We start from the raw sequence: 21,705 nt of genomic DNA on the forward strand, positions 1-21,705 counted from the left end.
AAACCTGAATTGACACCTGACTCCGATCGCCTGAATGAGTCTTCAAGACTGCTACTACTTCTGCTACACTTGCTCTTGACTCCTGCTACTGGAGAAGTGGGCCCTGAGGCTGTAGGTGAGGAGCCAGTTTGTTTCTCACCAGTCACACTTAGATTATCACATCCAGCGACAGAAAAAAAAAAACTGCTCTTTTGTAGCGATATGGAACTGGAGCGAAAAGATGATCTCCTGGTCTCTGGTTTACCAGTCTCTAGAGTGTTTCACTTTTTTTAGAGTTAGTGAAAACTGAGACAGGGGTGTCATCTTTCTGAAGTGGAACAGATGGTTGGACATACTTGTTGTAAAGCAGTTAAGATGCTAACCATTGGTAGCTGAGTAGCAAACCACCAGTGGATATGAGAGGCTAGCCTAGGAGATGGGGGAGACCAGTGTGGACATCACCTCTCCCATGCAGAAATCATGCAGCTACTTTCAAGGCCACACAGAGGAAATCAGCAGCTGTGCGCACATTGTGCAACGACTCCAAAGAGGAACTACATTTTTGTGTAGGTTTTAAGGGTCTAAGGCTCTTATCTTCAGAGATGGCCTAACTTAGTGATTTCACTATGTGGAGGTGCACTGTGGGGTTAACAACAAAATTGCCACTTAATCTGGGGAATACACGCATAACTCTAAGCCGTCTCATCAATGAGTGTATTGAGAGCACAGGAACATAAGCCGTTAGCTGTAAAAAGTGCTTTCCAGCCTAAGTGAGTACCAGGAAAAATTGGACTGGGGACAAAAAGTGGTTTTGTCCACGTCCAACCCCACATCATACATACATCCATCCATGAGCAGGAAGCATTGCCACTCCAGGCATGTGTTACAGTGCACATAACTAATCTTTAGGTAGGGAACCATCACATTCAGAAGAACCAGACTGAATTATGTCTTGATAAAGAGATGAAGCAACCACACTTGCTCCTTTAGAACTGCTCTTTTGGATACAACTCATAGTCCACTGTGTGAAGTGCCCAGGGACAGCATATTAACCCAGAGAACTGCCGCTGAATACATCGTTGCAAGCACAGACTAGAAGTGGTTTCAGCACACATACAAGGTGTTGTGATCAGGCTCCAAATGCAGAAATCTGAGAGGTGACTCCCTACATGCTGCTTAAATACCCATATATATGGCAGAGGCCATGTATCCAGATTCACCTTGCCAATGTCTATTGGTCTTTTTTCATACAAACTAGGAGTAATTGGTCTTCTAAGAAGAGTCTCTGTACCTGTAGTGACTGAATGGAAATGCTAAAAAATCTCGGTTGTCTAGGCTAGGATATAGACCAATAAATCTCTTGCAAAACAGATCATATTCAGTGTGTGTTGTTGTTTTATTGGTTGACTTACAGTATATGCGTGTTCGTAGAGGTTGATTGAGGTTTATTTGCTGTGTTTTGGGTGAATGTAGGTCTCAGGTGATAAAGTGTGGCGTTTGGGATTGGATTGGCCAGAGGCTTCACTTCATTAGACTGCTTGACTTAGACAAAGTGCTCTGAAAGAAGGACACAAATGCTGCACATACAATCACATTAATCATCTGAAAATCTGTTGTGTCCAGGACGAGGCCCTTTAAGGTCTGGCCCACCCTGTGGCCATCTTAATTGTGGCTATTTTGGTAACACTTTACAAAAGGTGCAATTTGCAATGCATTTAATTCACACTAACAATACGTGTTAACAAGTAACTAACAATGAACAGTACATTTGCTATAATATCATTGAAGTTCACCAAAACGATGACATGAATCTTTGACAGAATCTGTATTGTGTACATTTTTAAAGAAAAGAGAGATGTTTTTATCTAATACTGTGTTCCCCTTCGGGGGGAACTTCAGCACTATAAGTGGATTTGATTGTAAAATCCACGCATTGGGAGGTTCGGTTCAGAAGCTACTCGTCTGAAAGAGTATTGAACGGGCCAATTAAGAATGAATTGGCAGCGCAAGCCTGCGCAGGTGAGCGGCATAAGCAATCAACTGAGTATATAAGCTCACCTGGCGCCAGCAGACGCTATCCTTTTCGCTTCAGAGACTTTCTGATCGAGTCGATGAGGGTTCCTCCTGCTGTGACCAGCGATTCTGAGCGAACGAGAGCATTCTCCCGGTCCAGAGTGTGTACACGCAGCGGCAGACGGTCGAGCTGGGTTTCTCCCTTGCCTGGCGTTCTTTGGGTCCGGTCCTCCAGAGCGGTGCGTATAAAGTTGCAAACTTCACAGAAAGAGCAACACAGTCGTGCAGCACGTCCTTATCAGGACGGCGCTCCGACTGTGCGTTTCTGGATGCGGTGGTTTCCTGTCCTCGGATGATGGGCGCGGGCACTGCGTTACATGTCTGGGGGTCCAGCATGTTAATGCGCTGCTCGCGGGCAGTTCATGTCGTCATTGCGATGCCATGACTGTTGCGCAAGATCGCGGTTAGCCTTTGCAAAAGGGCGAACCACCCCAGTTGTCCCCTGCTCTGCAGCGGGCACTCGGGCAGATCTGAGGGTTTCAGCGAGAGATAATCCGTCGCCCACAGGCCCGCGGACCTCCCGCTCCTCTAAGCGCTCCATCCAAGCTTCGGGCGGGGGAAGCGATCCGTCTAACAGATGGTAGCCCTTACGCCCGATGACACCGGAGACCAGATGTCCACCGCGGCATCGGAGGGTGGGCTTTCATTGTCCGATGATGATCCAGACCCGCTCGCCCCCTTCGGGCTGGTGAGCGCTGTCACTACGGATCCTGAAACGGACATGTTAGCCGTGCTTTCCCGGGCTGCTTCGGCCGTGGGTTGGAGATGGTTTATCCCCCAGCTCCGCGGCCGGACCGACTAGAGGGGCGTTCCCTTCTTCCCGGAGGTGCACAGTAGGCTCACGCGGTCTTGTAAAGCACTTTTTTCTGCTCGTGCTGCGTGTTCCTCCACCCTAACCACTCTTGACGGTGAAACAGCCAGGGGGTATGTGGCGATTCCTCAGGTTGAGTGCGCGATGGCGGTAAATCCGCGCGGCGCCTCTTCTTGGCGGGGTCCGCCTCGTCTCCCATCCAAAGCCTGTAAGTTATCTACCTTCCTCGGAGCTAGAGCTTACATAGCTGCGGGCCAGGCTGCTTCCGCCTTGCATGCGATAGCCACCTACCAGCGCAACCAAGCGCAGGCGCTGGCCGAGCTGCACGAGGGTGGGTCCAACCCAGGCTTACGAGCTTCGCACCGCCGCCAACTTAGCTCTTCGGACTACTGAGTCCGCTGCATGTGCGTTGGGGAGGACGATGTCCACATTAGTGGTCCAGGAGCGCCACCCCTGGCTGATATGCGCAAAGTCGACAAAGTCCGCTTTCTTGACTTCCCCATATCCCCAGCCAGGTTCGGCGACACTGTCTGTGAATTCACCCAGGAATTCAAGGCGGTGAGAGAGCAGTTGGTGGGTGATGTCTTATCGGCGGTCCGTAGCCCGCTCCGCCCGCCGTGCCATTCATACCTGCTCCTCGCCGAAGGCGCCCGCCTACGAGAGCTGCTCCGCCCCCGCACACGCCTCCGGCGAAGCGAGCGCGTAGGGCACCTCGGAAGCAGGCAGCCCCCTGCCCAGAACGCCGCTAAGTCCGGCAACGGACCGCGAAGCGCCCCTGGGACAGGCCATCTGGAGAAGAGGGAACTTGCTCTTTCCCCGCTGGAGGGCGGGGCCCCATTTCCAACGGCACTTTTTACTGCCATGAAAACATTATGAAAGGGCACTTTTCACTTCCCCAGATGTGACAGCCCGAAATCTGCCAGTCTGGGACGCTATGCTTTCTAGCTTGCAGATTCGGTGCGTTTCGCCAGTGGCTCACGAGCGCTGGGAGGACGGTCTCCTTTCTCCCACCCCTCGAGCCTCCCCTCCGGAGCTCGGGTTTGGAGTGAGAGCAAATATCTCACCTCCAGCTTTTCCGTGGGACCCGCGAGCTTCCCGGATCAGCACACCCACTCCGCGCTGCCCCACTGCTGGTACGTCAGCGATTGTAGCGATGAGTCCATTAGCGAGAGCTCTGCCTGCCTGGTTAGCGCGGGCCAGCTCTTCGCGGTGGCTCATACGCACAATCAGACTCGGCTATGCGATTCAGTTCGCGAAACGGCCCCCCAAGTCACGGGTGTGTATTCACCAGGGTCAGCCCCCTGTCCGCCCCTGTCTTGCGAGAGGAGATTGCTGTCCTCCTGGCGAAGGATGCAATCGAGCCGCTCCCTCCAGCCGAGATGGAGAGCGGGTTTTACAGCCCACGCTTCATCGTGCCCAAAAAGAGCGGTGGGTCACGGCCAATCCTAGATCTGCGCGTTTTGAACCGCTGCCTGCACAAGCTGCCGTTCAGAATGCTCACGCAGAAGCGCATCCTCCGGTGCGTTCGTCCTCTGGGTTGGTCTGCAGCATTAGACCTGATGGACGCGTATTTCCATGTCTCCACTCTTCCTCGCCACCGACGGTTTGCGTTTGAAGGTCGAGCTTGGCAATACAAAGCCCTCCCCTTCGGGCTCTCTCTGTCTCCGCGGGTCCTCACCAAGCCCGCGGAGGGTGCCTCAGCGCCCCTTCGGCTCGCGGGCATCTGCATACTCAATTTCTTTACGACTGGCTGATTTTTGCCCTCTCTCGGAGCAGTTGATTATGCACAGAGACAAAGTGCTCTGGCACTTCCACCTGTGGGGGTTTCAGGTCAACCGAGAAAAGAGCAAACTCGCCCCCGTGCAGAGGATCTCTTCTCTCGGGCTGGAGCTGGACTCGGTCACCATGGCAGCGCGCCTCTCCGGAGAGCGCGCTCAGCTGATGCTGTACTGTCTGAGAGAGCTCGACAGTAAAATAGTGGTCCCACTGAAACTATTTCAGAGGCTCCTGGGGCATATGGCATCCGCAGCCCGCTGTGCTCCGCTCTGCTCCTCTGGAGTCATCCGTGGCTGAAATCGCTGCACGCCATTCATATTCAGGCAAGCTCAACCGTGCAGCCGATGCGCTCTCACGGCAGCCTTGCGTCCTGGAGAATGGAGACTCCACCCCGAGTCTGTTCAGCTGATATGGGCGCGATTCGGGGAAGCCCAGATCGATCTGTTGCTTCCCCCTAGATCGCTCATTGCCAGTTGTTCTTTCCCTGACCGAGTGCTCTCGGCACGGATGCACTGGCTTACAGCTGGCCTCGGGGCACGCGCAAATACGCGTTTCCCCCAGTGAGCCTGCTCGCGCAGTTACTGTGCAAGGTCAGGGAGGACGAGGAACAGGTTGCTGGTTGCGCCTCTCTGGCTCAACTGGACCTGGATGTCAGAGCTCTCCCTCGCGATAGCCCTCCCCTGGCAGTCCCTTCGAGAGAGCACCTACTCTCTCAGGGACAGGGCACCTGGCACCCTCGCCGATCTTTGAAGAGATTTTTAGACATTTACATTTACATTTTACATTTAGTCATTTAGCAGACGCTTTTATCCAAAGCGACTTACAAATGAGGACAAGGAAGCAATTTACACAACTAAGAGCAACAATGAATAAGTACTAAAGGCAAGTTTCAGGTCTGTAAAGTCTAAGAAGGGAAGTGTTAGTAGTTTTTTTTTTTTTTTTTTTTTTTTTTTTTTTGTTTTTTTTTTTGTTTTTTTTTTGTACAATTAGTGTGATATTCAAAGAGGCAATTGCAGATTAGGAAGTGAAGTGGAGACTAAATAGTTGAGTTTTTAGTCGTTTCTTGAAAATAGCGAGTGACTCTGCTGTTCTGATGCAGTTAGGGAGTTCATTCCACCAACTGGGCAGATTGAGCGTGAGCGTTCGCGAAAGTGATTTTTTCCCTCTTTGGGATGGAACCACGAGGCGACGTTCATTCACAGAACGCAAGTTTCTGGAGGGCACATAGATCTGCAGAAGTGAGTGCAGATAAGAAGGTGCTAGGCCAGAAGTCACTTTGTAGGCAAACATCAGAGTTTTGAATTTGATGCGAGCAGCAACTGGCAGCCAGTGCAAACGGACTAGCAGCGGAGTGACATGTGCTCGTTTAGGTTCATTGAAGACAACCCGTGCTGCTGCATTCTGGAGCAGTTGAAGAGGCTTGATAGAGTTAGCTGGAAGCCCAGCTAGTAGAGAGTTGCAGTAATCCAGTTTGGAGAGAACAAGAGCTTGAACAAGGAGTTGAGCTGCATGTTCAGATAAGAAGGGTCGGATCTTTCTGATGTTATAGAGTGCAAATCTGCACGATCGAGCAGTTCTAGAAATGTGGTCAGAGAAGTTTAGTTGGTCATCAATCGTTACTCCAAGGCTTTTCACCATTTTGGATGCAGTAATGGTTGCCCCATCCATCTGGATTGAAAAGTTATGGTGTAGAGTCGGGTTGGCAGAAACTACAAGCATTTCCGTTTTTGCGAGGTTCAGCTGAAGATGATGATCTTTCATCCAGTGTGAAATATCCAACAGGCAGGCTGAGATACGAGCTGGAACGGAGGGATCATCAGGATGAAAAGAGAGGTATAGCTGGGTGTCATCAGCATAGCAGTGGTAGGAGAATCCATGTCTCTGGATGACTGGTCCTAGAGATGATGTGTAGATGGAGAAGAGAAGTGGCCCAAGAACAGAGCCTTGAGGTACCCCAGTGTTTAGATGCTGTAGGTTGGACACCTCTCCCCTCCAAGACACCCTGAATGACCTGTCAGAGAGGTAAGATCTGAACCATTGTATAACAGTGCCCGCAACGCCCAGTGACTCAAGCGTAGATAGCAGGATCTGGTGGTTGACAGTGTCAAAAGCAGCTGACAAGTCCAGCAAAATGAGGACTGATGATTTAGAGTCTGCTTTAGCCAGTCTGAGATCCTCTACGACCGAGAGCAGGGCAGTCTCAGTTGAGTGGCCTTTCTTAAAGCCGGATTGCTTGTTGTCCATGAGATTGTTTTGAGTAAGAAAGTCCAGGACTTGATTGAACACTACTTTCTCCAGAATCTTGGCCATGAATGGAAGCAGGGATACTGGTCTGTAGTTTTCAAGTAGCGTACGGTCCAGGTTGGGTTTCTTTAGCAGTGGGGTTACCCTAGCCTGCTTAAATGTAGTGGGGAATAATCCAGAGTCAAGAGATGTGTTAATTATGTGAGTCAGTGTTGGTATGACTGCAGGAGAGATGGCTTGCAAGAGATGAGAGGGAATGGGATCGAGTGGACAGGTGGTTGCATGGCTAGATAGCACAAGTTTGGACACCTCAGACTCAGAGAGCTGAGAAAAAGAGGTGAGTGTGTGTGGTGTTGGTGTTGTATCTTGCGTGTTTGTTGTAGGTGCAGCAAATTGAGCACTGATTTTTGCAGTTTTGGTGCAGAAGAATGTAGCAAAGTCATCAGTAGTAAGTGTGGAGGATGCGGGTGGAGGAGGAGGATAGAGGAGGGAGGAAAATGTTTTAAAAAGTAGGCGAGGATTAGTGGCATTGTTGATTTTCATACGGTAATACGTCTGCTTTGCAGAAGTAACCTCAGCTGAGAAAGAGGACAGAAGAGTTTGGTATGTTAAGAGATGTGCAGGATTTTTAGTTTTCCGCCAAATTCTCTCTGCAGCCCGAAGTTTTGAGCGATGCTCACGGAGAGCATCTGAGAGCCAGGGTGCAGGAGGACTGGCACGGGCTGGCCTGGATGCAAGAGGACATAATCGGTCTAGACATGATGCTAGTGTGGAGCAGAGTGTATTAGTGGCACTGTTCGAATCAAGTGCAGTGAGTTTGCGAGATGGAGGAAGAGAGTCTGAAACAATGGTGGATAGTCTGTTGGGTGAGAGAGATCGTAGGTTTCTGCGAAAGGTAACCAGTGTTGGAGTGTGTGGCGGCTCAGGAGTAATGTGGATGTTGAGAGACAGAAGGAAATGATCAGATATTTGTAGTGGAGTTACTATTGTTTGATCAGTGAAGCAGTGTCGTGTGTAAATAAGGTCTAGCTGATTACCTGATTTGTGGGTAGCAGAAGTAGGTGCTCTTTTTAGGTCAAAAGAGGCAAGCAAAGTCTGAAAGTCTGCAGCTTGCGGTTTGTCAACGTAGATGTTGAAGTCACCTAGCACCAATAAGGGAGTGGCAAAATTAGAAAAAGATGAGAGAAGAACATCCAGTTCATCTAGGAAGTGACCTAATTTACCTGGTGGGCGGTAGATGACAACCACATTTATGTAGAAGGGGTGGATAATGGTGACTGCATGGAATTCAAAGGAGCTGATTGTTGGCAGGGACGGTATCAGAGTAAATTTCCATTCTTTGGAAATTAGTAGTCCAGTCCCACCCCCTCTCCCTGTCTGACGAGGAGTGTGGGAAAAAGAGAAATTAGCAGAAAGAGTAGCATGTGTAGCAGTGTCCTCCGGCCTCAACCAGGTCTCAGTTAGAGCCATGAGATTATAGTCAGAATATGTAGCTATGGAGGTAATAAAATCAGCCTTGTTAACAGCTGATTGACAGTTCCAGAGGCCCACGGAGAGAGAGAGTTGTGAAATAGTAGATACATGTATTGAACGAAGGTTGTGAGGATTACGCCTGCAGCGTACCTCCCGTGTTTTGCGAGTGTTAGTAACAACAGGAATTAGAAAACACATAATAAAAGTGCACTGACAACAAAAAAATAAGTGTAAAGTAAACAACAAAGTAAAGTACTCAAGTGCTTTGTCGGTGTCTTTGCTCGGTGGAGTCGCGCAGGTAGAGTCGATGGTCTTTACACTCGTCGGTCTTCACACGAGGCGGTCTTCACACGAGGCTGCCACGACCGCTGCCGCGGTGAACTAGTTGTTTATATAACCCCCAAAGCACTAGCTGATTGAATTCAGCTGGACACGCCTCGAGAGTCAAAACAAGGGCCGAAACTGAGGCGGACGACGCGAAACCGCGTCTGCGTTCGCTGCACAAGCTCTTATAGTAACCAAGGAAACAGTGGCTAAACAACTTCTAGTATTATACACAACTGAAAGCAAGTTTAAATGTCCTACAACTTTACACAAACAGCTGGAAACAAGTCCTCAAACCATACACAACAACTGAAACAAATCTTAAATGTACTTACAGGCTGCTGTTCTAGATGCTGCTAAAGTGCTTCTCCTGCCGACTAATGCTACCGTGCTCACTATATAGTGGTTACCTGGCGTTTGGACACGCCTCCCGAGTCAAAACAAGGGCCGAAACTGAGGCGGACGACGCGAAACCGCGTCTGCGTTCGCTGCACAAGCTCTTATAGTAACCAAGGAAACAGTGGCTAAACAACTTCTAGTATTATACACAACTGAAAGCAAGTTTAAATGTCCTACAACTTTACACAAACAGCTGGAAACAAGTCCTCAAACCATACACAACAACTGAAACAAATCTTAAATGTACTTACAGGCTGCTGTTCTAGATGCTGCTAAAGTGCTTCTCCTGCCGACTAATGCTACCGTGCTCACTATATAGTGGTTACCTGGCGTTTGGACACGCCTCCCGAGTCAAAACAAGGGCCGAAACTGAGGCGGACGACGCGAAACCGCGTCTGCGTTCGCTGCACAAGCTCTTATAGTAACCAAGGAAACAGTGGCTAAACAACTTCTAGTATTATACACAACTGAAAGCAAGTTTAAATGTCCTACAACTTTACACAAACAGCTGGAAACAAGTCCTCAAACCATACACAACAACTGAAACAAATCTTAAATGTACTTACAGGCTGCTGTTCTAGATGCTGCTAAAGTGCTTCTCCTCTTTACGCGAGGAAGACTTAGGTAACCTCCGATTGCGGTGGCTAATACCATCACTATTCACTGAATGGTGTGTCTCTCGCTGAGAAGACCCCCGTAATTTGCCAGATCAGCGTTGTACTTTCTTTACGCCGAGAGAAGTTGGAGAGCAGGCTGTCGCCCTCCACACTCAAGGTTACGTGGCTGCCATCTCCGCTCTCATAATGCGGTGGCTGGCAGCACCGTGGGAACGCATAACCTCATCATCCGGTTCCTCAGGGGCGTTAAGCGAATTAATCCACCCCGCCCCCTCTCATGCCCTCTTAGGATCTCGCCCTCGCTACACAAGCCGCGTCAGATCCCTTCGATCCTCGACTCAGTATCTTTCTGTCCCTGAAGACAGCTCTGCTGGTCGCGTTGATATCGATTAGAGGGTCGGGGACCCGGAGGCATTTTTCGGTCAGTGACTCGTGCCTGTAATTGGGCTGGCTTCTCTCACGTCCTGAGACCCCGCCCGCGATATGTGCCCAAGGTTCCTACCACTCCGTTTTAATACGAGGTAGTGAGCCTGCAAGCGCTGCCCTCGGAGGAGGCAGACCCAGCCCTTCTTATTGTCCAGTTCGCGTTTTGCGTATTATCCGGACCGCACTCAGAGTTTAGATCATCTGAGCAGCTCTTCGTCTGTTATAGCGGTCGGCAGCAGGGAAGTGCCGTACCGAAATAAGTTCCCACTAGATTGTGGATGCCTTTCTTTCACTATCAGAGCCGAGATGAGCCGCGTCCCCCGAGAGCGCGTGCGCACTCCACTCGGAGCTTCGCATTCTCTCAAGCGCGCGCACGCGGCGCCCCTCTAACAGACATCTGTAGAGCTGCGGGCTGGGTGACACCCAACACATTTGCAAGGTTTTACAATCTGCGAGTGGAGCCGGTTTCCTCAAGGGTATTAGGTAACCCTTGGTGATTGAGGAAACAATTCGGTAGGGTGTTGAAACACGCTTGCTGCGCCATTCTCCCTAACACGGAGATACGTGCGCCTTTTTATCTGTCAGTAAAGTTCCCCGTCAGGTGAGCCCTGCAGATTCCTCCGTGGCCCCCAGCACTGACTCAGCGGAGGAGTCACTTGCTGGCCCACTACGTTGTAGGTCTGCCCGCTGGTCAGCCCGCGTTTTGGGTAAAGGTGCCTGCTATGCGTGATCCCCACTAGGCGATCCCATATGCTTATTCCGCCACGGTTAAGTCCCCCCCCTGGGCGGACCCGTGTCTTCCCTCCCCGCTAACCACTCTTTTGCTATGCGTACTCCCCCTTTTTAGGGCTAGTCCATATGTAAATTCTGCCATCTATCCCCCCTTGGGTAACGGATGGCCTCCGCAGCGTCCTCCCTATCGGGATTGCACGCTTCCCAACGTACTGTCGTATTTTCCTAGAATTATCTAGATGCTCACGACTTCCCAAAAAATATATATAAATCCGTAAAACTTCTGTTGAAGTAGGATAAATTAGGGCCAGGGACACGTTGGAGGACCGCGCCCCCCATGATGTGGGTGCGTCACGCTTGCTTGACTATCTCCTCATCGGGGGTGTTGGTAAGGTGCAGTCATTATGGCGCTTTCAATGGGCTCCCAATGCGTGGATTTTACAATCAAATCCACTTATAGTGCTGAAGTTCCCCCCGAAGGGGAACGTTCGAGGTTACTAAAGTAACCCTTCGTTCCCCGAGGAGGGGAACGGAAGCACTATACTCCGTCGCCATAATGACTGTCTCTTAGCTGTTGAAAGTCTCTTCAGCTTAAAAAGGATAGCGTCTGCTGGCGCCAGGTGAGCTTATATACTCAGTTGATTGCTTATGCCGCTCACCTGCGCAGGCTTGCGCTGCCAATTCATTCTTAATTGGCCCGTTCAATACTCTTTCAGACGAGTAGCTTCTGAACCGAACCTCCCAATGCGTGGATTTTACAATCAAATCCACTTATAGTGCTTCCGTTCCCCTCCTCGGGGAACGAAGGGTTACTTTAGTAACCTCGAACGTTCTTTAATGATAAAAATCCAAATCTACTGGCAACTGTCATTTTGATGGTCAAAAAACAAATACTGGTAACACAAAAGTAATGCCTTATGATGGCAGTTTGAGCAAAACAACCAGAATCTTAACATTATTTGCAATATTATTGTTTAATTTTCTCTGTTCCACTAAAGAAAAAAAAAGTCAGATACATCTTGGAAGCCCTGAGTGTGAGTAAATTAGGCAAACTACTTTTTTTATATGTATAAATGGCAAAACGATGGCGCAGTAGGTAGTGCTGTCGCCTCACAGAAAAAAGGTCACTGGTTTGAGCCTCGGCTGGGTCAGTTGGCGTTTCTATGCAGAATTTGCATGTTCTCCTCGCGTTCGCGTGGGGTTCCTCCAGGGGCTCCGGTTTTCCCCACAGTCCAAAGATATGTGGTACAGGTGAATTGGGAAGACTAAATTGTCTGTATTGTATGAGTGTGAATGAGTGTGTATAGATGTTTCCCTGAGATGGGTTGCGGCTGGAAGGGCATCTGCTGCGTGAAACATATGCTGGATAAGTTGATGATTCAGTTCGCTGTGGCATCTCTGGAATAATATAGAGACTAAGAGAAATTGTTTGTTAACACAAATTTCTAAACAGCCAATCACATGGGAGCAATTAAATGCATTTAGACATGTAGACATGGTCAAGACAATCTGTTGCAGTTCAAACTGAGCCTCAGAATGGGGAAGAAAGGTGATTTAAGTAACTTTGAATATGGCATGGTTGTTGGTGCCAGACGGGCTGGTCTGAGTATTTCAGAAACTGCTGATCTACTGAGATTTTCATGCACAACCTACATTAAGGTTTACAGAGAATGGTCCGAAAAAGACAAAATATCCAGTCAGCGGCAGTTCTGTATGGAAAATGCCTTGTTGATGCCAGTGGTCATAGGAGAATGGCTAGACTGGTTCCAGCTGATAGAAAGGCAACAGCAACTCAAATAACCACCGAGCTATGCAGAAGAGCATCTCTGAATGCACAACACGTCGAACCTTGAGAAGGATGGGCTACAGCAGTAGATGACCACACCAGGTCCCACTCCTGTCAGCTAAGAACAGAAAACTGAGGCTACATTTCCCACAAGATCACCAATATTGGACAATAGGAGATTGGGAAAACGTTGCCTGGTCTGATGAGTCTCGACTTCTACTGCGACATTCGGATGGTGGGGTCAAAATTTGGCATCAACAACATGAAAGCTTGGATCCATGCTTGTATCAACAGTTCAGGCTGGTGGTAGTGTAATGTGTGGGGGATTTTTTCTTGGCACACTTTGGGCCCATTAGAACCAATTGAGCATCATGTCAATGCTACAGCTTACCTGAGTATTGTTGCTGACCTTGTCCATCCCTTTATAACCACATCTTTTTATGGCTACTACCGGCAGGATAATGCGCCATGCCATAAATCACAAATCATCTCAGACTGGTCTCTTGAACATGACAATGAGTTCACTGTACTCAAATGGCCTCCACAGTCATCAGACTCAATCCAATGGAGCACCTTTGGGATGTGGTGTAATGGGAGATTAGCAGCATGGATGTGCAGCTGACAAATCTGCAGCAACTGCGTGATGCTATCATGTCAACATGGACCAAAATCTCTGAGGAATATTTCTAGTTGAATCTATATGCCATGAAGAATTAAGGCAGTTCTAAAGGCAAAATAGGGTCCAACCCGGTACTAGTAAGGTGTTCCTAATAAAATAGCCGGTGAGTGTATGTCTATATCAGGAAAACAGGTGCATTTTTATCTATCAACAAAATATAAAGCATGAAAGTCTAAAAATTGCGATGTGCATGAGAAAACTTTTTTTTTCTTTTATGACAGACCTCTTAATGCCTCTCAACACCAACACTGATGGTGACAAATATAACAGTTTATTAAGGTACATGTAGCACCATCAGTGATAACAGTAAATATAACAATTGTTAAGGCCTGTTAACATCAACAATAACAATATACCAATAACTATGAATGTGTCCTGACCACTGAAAGATAACATTCCTATTCCAAGCAAGTGTGCTGCTGTCATGAAGTAAAATACAATGTATATTATGATCTTCTACAGCTTTATTTCAAAATCCAGTATTTAACATCTACTATGCATTCTGTGGGAATTTTCCTTTGTGTATGTATGCATCTAAACACACCATCCTACCTTTGGTGGGTAAGCTGTGATTCTTGTTTGTGTCAGGATCTGAAAAAGCTTTGTTAGTGTGTGTGTGTGTGTTTGTGCAAGTTGTACAGTACATTATTTGGCTTGCATTTGAGATGTTCAAGTGAGTCACTTCACCCTAACATCAGCGGCAAATGAAGAAATTGAAACTAAAGGAAGTAATTACATTAAAATCACAGATGACTGTGTGCATTTGTGGCGGTACATTCAACCACGAATGTGTGCGTGTTGTGTTCGTGTGACACAGAAGGCTCGAAGATGACTGTGTATTCAGACGTCAGAGCCGCTTTTGCTCTGTGTTCATGAAAGGAACAGGGAGAAGTAAAAGCGAGGATGCTGAATAGATGGAGGAGTACTGAAAAGAAGATGAGCATGAGGCAGATTTTTTTAAGCGTGCGAGTGAATGCTGATGGGGTTAATGGAGCTCAGAAAGCCTATTAGCTCTGCATGGTGTCCATCATGAGCTGGATCAATATCTGCTAATCTGGTCACGGGTCATACTCGCTGTTCAACGTTCATGTGTAACTTCAGCTCTGGTAGTCATGTTCCAGATGCAGAGGACTCACTTAAGAGGATGGCAGCACATCATCAAAAAGAAAAAGGAAAATAAATAAGAAAATCAGTCATGCAGGAGACGAATTGAGTAGGATTGAAATTTTGACCTTCATGACTTCATATGCATCAAATGTAGTTAGCATCCTCAATAAAAGCATACAGTAAAGATTTTGCTGAACTCTATGAATGTGTGACATGACTTGTTTGAATTTTCAAGGCTCAAGGTGTTTTTTTGAACACTTTTTAATGTGCTTGTGGTTTTTAGAGATTTCATTTAAATGTGTCGAAGCAGTGCTATAGAAGATAATGTGTTTCTTGTGACATTTAAAAACCAGTGTCACACTTTTTACAGTACCATACTGTTGAATATAAGGTAATATAATATAATTTGAACTTTAAAAATATATTATTTATTTTAAATTATAAATTCATTATAGCATATTATCAATTTTCAGAATTGCCATAAATGTTAGTGATCTTTTGTACACTACCTTACAAAAGTCTTGTTGCATATCCAAGTTGTAGGAACAACAATTAATAATGACTTCTAGTTGATCATTTGGCATCAGAAGGGGCTTTTATGAAAGGCAAAGATTATACTTATTTTACCAAAATAGAATATGATCATGCCATGATTTTTAAATATTTAATTAGAACAGTAAAGTCTGACTTTGCTTAGACAACAGTCTTGTCACTTAACAGAAATGATGTAGAGTTTAGAACATAAATCATGGTGCAGTGGAAAAAAGAATTAATATTGAGTATGACTCTCATGAGCTTGAAGGACTGCATCCATACATCTCTGCGTTGACTCAGATAACTTATTAATAAAGTCATCTGGAATGGCAAAGAAAGCATTCTTGCAGAACTCCCAGAGTTCATCAAGATTCTTTGGATTCGTCTTTAATGCCTCCTTCTTACCTCAGGCATGCTCCATAATGTCTATGTCTGGTGACTGGGCTGGCCAATCCTGAAGCACCTTGACCTTCTTTGCTTTCAGGAACTTTGATGTAGAGGTTGAAATGAAATGGGCACCCCAAATGTCTCAAAACCTCAGGCTGTTGATGTTGCCATCCAACCCAGTACTGGGAAACAACCACACACTCTCAGAGTGACACACTCATACACTACAGCCAATTCAGTTCTTCCAATTCACCTATAGTGCATGTCTTTGGGCTGTGGGGGAAACCAGAGCACCTGGAGGACTCTCGCACTCCCCCATACTGAATGTAACCTCAAACCATGCTTTTTCCTTCACCAAACTTCACTGACTTGACTGACTTTCGCATGCCCCCATACTGAATGTAACATCAAACCATGATTTTTTCTTCACCAAACTTGACTGACTGACTTGACTGACTCTCGCACGCCCCATACTGAATGGAACCCTTGAATTATGATTTTTCCTTTATCAAACTTGACTGATTTATATCAGAATCTTGGGTCCATGCAGGGTCCAATAGGTCTTCTACAATATTAGTGATGATTGTGATGCAGTTCAACAGATGATTCACTGGAAAAATCTACCTTCTGCCACTTTTCCAAATGATAAACTAGAAGTCAAGTTATTATTTGTTGCTCTTACATCTGGGATCGATGACAAAATGTTTTCAGGCAGTGTATTATATTATATTATATTATATTATATTATATTATATTATATTATATTATATTATATTATATTATATTATATTATATTATATTATATTATTATTCATTCAGTCATTCATTTTCCTTTGGCTTATTCCCTTATTAATCAGGGGTCACCAGGGCGGAATGAACTGCCAACTTTTCCAGCATATATTTTACACAGCGGATGCCCTTCCATCTGAAACCCAGTACTGGGAAACACCCACATACTTTTGCATTCAAACACACTAAAGTTGCGGTCACGCTAGAGTTTGTGTGTTCAAAATTCTGTCGTACATCGCTGCAAAAAGGGGCTGAATTAAACAAGATGATTAGACATTGAAAAAGCGAGCGTTTTGCTTCATGTTTTATATTTCTGTCCCGGGAGATCATGTTTTGATCCTCGATTGGTCTCACGCAGTCAAGTGATGCAATTTCACAGGTCAGAGTTCACCAAGCTTGAACTTTGCACCGCAGCAACCTGCAAAACTTGACACATGACCCTGCGTTTCCGGTCTGACTTCCATTCATACTCATGAATATGGGGAGAAAGGCCCAGTGTGACCGCAGCTTTATACACAACGGCCAATTAAGTTCATCCAATTCACCTATACAGCATGTCTTTGGAGTGTGGGGGAAATCGGGGCACCTGGAGGAAACCCAGTGGAGAACATGCAAACACACAGAAATGGCCATCCAGGACTCGAACCAGTGACCTTCTTGCTGTCAGGCAACAGTGCTAACCACTGTCATTGTGCCACCCATACCTGCCAACAGTTTTCTCGGGAGTCTACCGTATTTCAGACCCATCTCCTGCCCCCCTCCCATTTTGTTATTCTTCCCCTCCCCTCGGTCCTCAGCTTTTTGGTACAGTATATAACACCCCAGATTTGCCGAATTTGGTATAGTATCCAATCGCAGCGGCTGCCCAAAACCTGTTGCATAGTACAGTTACTTAGCTGTGTTGTTCAGACACCTCACTCACAACAGCTATCACCCCCACACCCCTCCCTAGTCCCCCTAATTTTCAGAGATAAATGTTGGCCACCCTATATACTATAATATATTATACATTTATAAAAAATGTAATTGTAGTCCATTTGACTACTTTTGAAATGGCACATAATAAAAATGCATTTATGCAGTGCATGTATATCTGCATTATTGTCTGTGCATATTTGTGTGTCTGTTTGTGTGTGTTTAAGTGAGTTTCTGGCAAAACAGACAGTCATTACCTTAAACCTGAACCATAGCCAACATCTCTAGAAATCCAGACTATAGGCTTGCTGAAGAAACATCTTCCAGAATAAATCACGTTGAGCGTATAGAGTCAATCAATCTTTCTGCCCATTAGAGAAAATCATCTTAAAGAATTGTTTGGAAGCCTGACAGATACTGAAACACAACATGTTGTAGTATCGATAAGCTGTTAGCCCTAGTGTATATGTTCCAGTTTGGAACCCAGTGTGTGTGTGTGAATGACAGTGTGAGGAGCTGTGGGTCCCTCAGAAACCGCTGTCTGTATGTCTGGTAGAATAATGTTTCCAGTATGGAGCCTTAAATTAGACCCACGGGTGGCCAATCTAATAATGTGTGTGCTTCAGCTGGACGATATCGAGGCTCAGGATGGAAACAATTTAAAACTTTTGCTTTTCTGTCAAGGGAGAGTTTAGACTATGTGTGTGTGACTGTGTGTGTGTCAGTTGTGCTGATGTGTGTAGCAGATACTGGCGTGTGAGTCCGAAAGGTTAATTGCATTTGCAATAATGAAGTGTTTTTTTAATTTGCAGAAATTCTCATTTTTATAATTCATATATAAATCATGCTAACTTTTTATGAAGTGATAATTTATATTCATAATTTATGTTTATATTTGAATAATATTCTATTGAACACGATGGAATTTGTGTTTTCTTTATATTATTGTCACATAAGAATCAAATGAACTTGTCACTTTGAATGAAAACCGTTTTTGTGGTCACATGACATACAATAGAGTTAATTAGTCTGCAAAGAAATGGATTTCTGTTCCTCCTGACTTCTTTGGGATGCCCTACGTGTATATAGTATAGTCATATTAGTAATAATTATGGTGGCTGAAATGTGCTGCAAGTTAAGAAAAACATGCATATAGAAAAACAGGAACAAACTGAGAAAACAACTGCAAATAGTGCAGACTACAATAGAAATACGTTGCAGGACCCCCCAAAATGTTGAAATCGGCTGTTTCTGGTTGCGAGTTTTGTAAAAATTTATAGTAAAAATAAATAAACAACAAAACTAAAAAAGTCTTTCTATTAATGTCAGAAAAACAACAGAGTAACGATAAAATGGCATTCAACTTTCATTTTTTTTATTTAATATAATTGTGCTATTCCTCAGATTATTAGGACTAAAATATATAAAACAACAAGAAGGAATTGTATGACATTATCAGGACGTTTAAATTATAATTCAAGAGTTCACACTTAGCTATTGCTTAATAATAATAGCAGGTTTGGCATGCTGTCTCAGGAGAGCACAGCTCGGAGATAATTGAGCCCAGGGCTCCCGCATGGTCAATGAACATGTAAGGGGGTCCAAAATCAGGTAGTTCTCAAGAGCTCCCCCTGGTAAATGAGGAAAAGGGGGAGATGGTGTGGATAGGGGATTCTACAAAAAATGAAAATAATGCTGTAAGGGCAAGACGGACTATTTATTATAAGTTTGGAATAATCCAATTTACTAATGACTGCAGATGAGAGACCAGACGGGATCAATCATATCATGTGCTCCTCTTGAAATTAGTTTGTGAAACTTCACAAAAGAAAACTCACCTTTCAGATCTCCAACAACAATACCACTCACTTCAAACACAAAGTAGCTAAGTGTGTCAATTTTTGCACTACACAGACAGTGTTTTTTGTTTTCTGAACTTTCAGCACTTTTATTAGGAAGTGAATTTCTATTAGGCTGCGTTCACACTGCACTTTTCTCCCCATAGACTTCCATTCATACGCACGTGGATGCATCAGACGTAAGGTCTTGCTGCAAGTTTTGCAATTCGCTGCTTTGGAAATTTCAAGCTTGGTGAACTCTGACCTGCGAAATCGCATCACTTGATTGCGTGAGACCAATCGAAGATCAAAACATGATCTCTCTGGACAGAAATTCAAAACATGGACCAATCGCTCACTTTTTTTAATGTCTAATCATTTTGTTTAATCCCGCCCATTTTCACATCGCTGTACGACAGAATTTCTTACGCACAAACTAGTGTGACCATAGCTCTAGGGAGCTGTTATGAATATGCAGGGCATATTGCATTTGTAACAGCTCCACTTATTGATGGTGTAGTGAAATCTCCTGATTTCCTAAACTTTCACAAATTATTGAGATCAATTATTTCTGTTTTAAATCAATGAAGTGATGACATTTGTAAATTTTGCATCTGCTGTGTGAAACATATGCTGGATAAGTTGGCGGTTTATTCCACTGTGGCTAACCCTGATGAATAAAGGGGCTAAGCTGAAGGGAAATTAATGAATAACCAGTTTGATGTAAATAATGTTTATAGGTGAGTGTAAAAAAAATTGCTAAAAATGGATAGAACTAAAACTGAAGCTCTAATAGAGGAATTCATTACGGTCATAACGGTTTTATGTTAAACTTATTTTTGGAAAATAATTAGTTAATAGTAATAAGTTAATTGCACAACACACTAAAATTGTTGATCATACAATATAACAGTGGTCTTAACCTCAATTCCTGGAGAGCTGCAGCTCTGCATAGTTTAGCTCCAACCACCTCCAACTCACACCTGCTTCATAGTCTCTAGTAACGTTGAACACCTCGATTATTTGTATCAGCTGTGTTTGATTAATGTTGGAGCAAATCTGTGCAGAGCTGCGGCTCTCCAGGAATCCAGTTTGAGACCTATGCTATATGATAATTCGTTGCTTGTCTTTAGAAAATGTTTAATCAGATTATTTTTAAAAATCATTCCGCCCTGGTAGTGTGCATGTCTGGGTGTGAGGATGAGATCCCTGCACTTACATACACACACTCACACTCAGACTTACACACCTTTGATTGAGCGTGACATTGTGTATGTGTGTGTTCTGTGATCTGAAGTGATGTGCTTGTAATCCATAGATTATGAAAAGACACTAAAAATGTCTTGGCAGACTTTATGGCACAGATGCACATGCTGTGATTGTGCTGTTCATTTTTTATTTAAAGAGATAGTTGACCTAAAAATGAAATTTCTGTCATCTTTTATTCCCCCTTATGTCGTTCCATACTAGTGGGATTATTGAAAGGTGAATTTTTTAGCTTTTTTTTCAATGTAATGGTAGTGAATGATGAATGGAACTGTCATGCTTCAAATCGGCTACAAAAAGGCTCATGGATAAAAGCATAAAAGTGGACTGTCACATTCAAATCTGGGGTTTGCTGCAGTGTTCAGTGTCACACAGGTTTATGAAAGTTATTGTGATATGCTGAATTAGTGCTCAAGAAACAATTCTGATTATTATCAAAGCTGATACATTTTTTTTAGGATTCTTTCATGAAAAGAAATTAGAAACCTAAAACAACACTATTAATATCTTTATCACTTTGCTGAATAAAAACAAAATTTATTGTAAGTATAATTTAGTGATGTATTTCAAATTTATTGTGATAAATATACTCAAATTCCACTTGTTATTCTTAAGTAAAATTGCATAAGAAACAACCTGGGCTGCGTTTCCCAAACAACAACATAACTCGCGGCTAAACTATCATATTGCGATGTATCATTTGGGAAAAGAACGATGTAGTGACGAGTGTTTCCCAAAACTGTAGTATCTCTGTCGCAGATCCATCGTTTCAACCACATTAGTTATAATGTAAAACGTCCATAAACGAGTTAGAGAAACCACTTCTTTAAAGAAAAAAAAATATATTTTTTGTGCAAATTATATTGATTTACACTCACATCACAAGCACTTTAAAAAATCCAGTATTAGTTCTTGTAAAAACATGCACTCCTTTTCCATATTAACTGAAATATATGTAAATGGCACATATAAGGCCTATGCTTCCTTTACAAATATTACTGACTGTGTCATATTCTATTCTATTCTAAACATGAACTAGCTAACACATATTTTAATCTCATATCTAAGTCATATAAATTGTTAAAGGTTGTAATTTACAGTAGTCTATTTATTAAGAAATGTAAAAAAATCTACTCAATAAAAAAATAATAAAAAAAACAACAACAACAATAATAATAATAAAAAATAATAATAATAATATCAATAATAATAACAACAACAATAATGATAATAATAGTAATAATAATAATAATAATAATTATTATTATTATTGTTATTATTATTAATAATATTTTTATTATAATTATTTGTATTATTACTACTACTATTGCTACTTTTTTTACTAAAATTTGACACAATTTGAATTCTAATCAACAGGCCCATGCCATACAGTGATACATTTCTTAATAAATAACCAACTATATATTAAAACCATTAACGTATGCTATATATATATATTTTTTTTTTCACAAGCTTTGGAGACGTAATGTACATTCCGCTTTTAAATAATAGTTCATCTAAGTTAAAGCTTCGTCATGAGCCATGGCTGC

The 21,705-nt window shown here is 44.1% G+C and overlaps 2 protein-coding genes across 4 annotated transcripts in view; one reads left to right on the forward strand and one right to left on the reverse strand.

Moving 5' to 3' along the window:
- Positions 1–21,705, forward strand: part of kcnn3 (potassium intermediate/small conductance calcium-activated channel, subfamily N, member 3) — a 128,384-nt gene that overhangs the window by 23,762 nt on the left and 82,917 nt on the right. The window lies entirely within an intron of this gene.
- On the reverse strand, positions 5,569–9,569 carry LOC147840274 (uncharacterized). The gene is made up of 2 exons (XM_087286929.1): positions 8,107–9,569; positions 5,569–8,025 (listed from the first exon to the last, which is right to left on the reverse strand). Exons 1-2 carry the CDS (start codon positions 8,552–8,554, stop codon positions 5,657–5,659), a joined length of 2,817 nt encoding a protein of 938 aa, XP_087143055.1. The 5' UTR covers positions 8,555–9,569; the 3' UTR covers positions 5,569–5,656.

This window comes from Danio rerio, chromosome 16 (genome assembly GCF_052040795.2).
Source record: "Danio rerio strain M-AB ecotype USA chromosome 16, GRCz13ab, whole genome shotgun sequence".
NCBI classification, from domain to species: domain Eukaryota; kingdom Metazoa; phylum Chordata; class Actinopteri; order Cypriniformes; family Danionidae; genus Danio; species Danio rerio.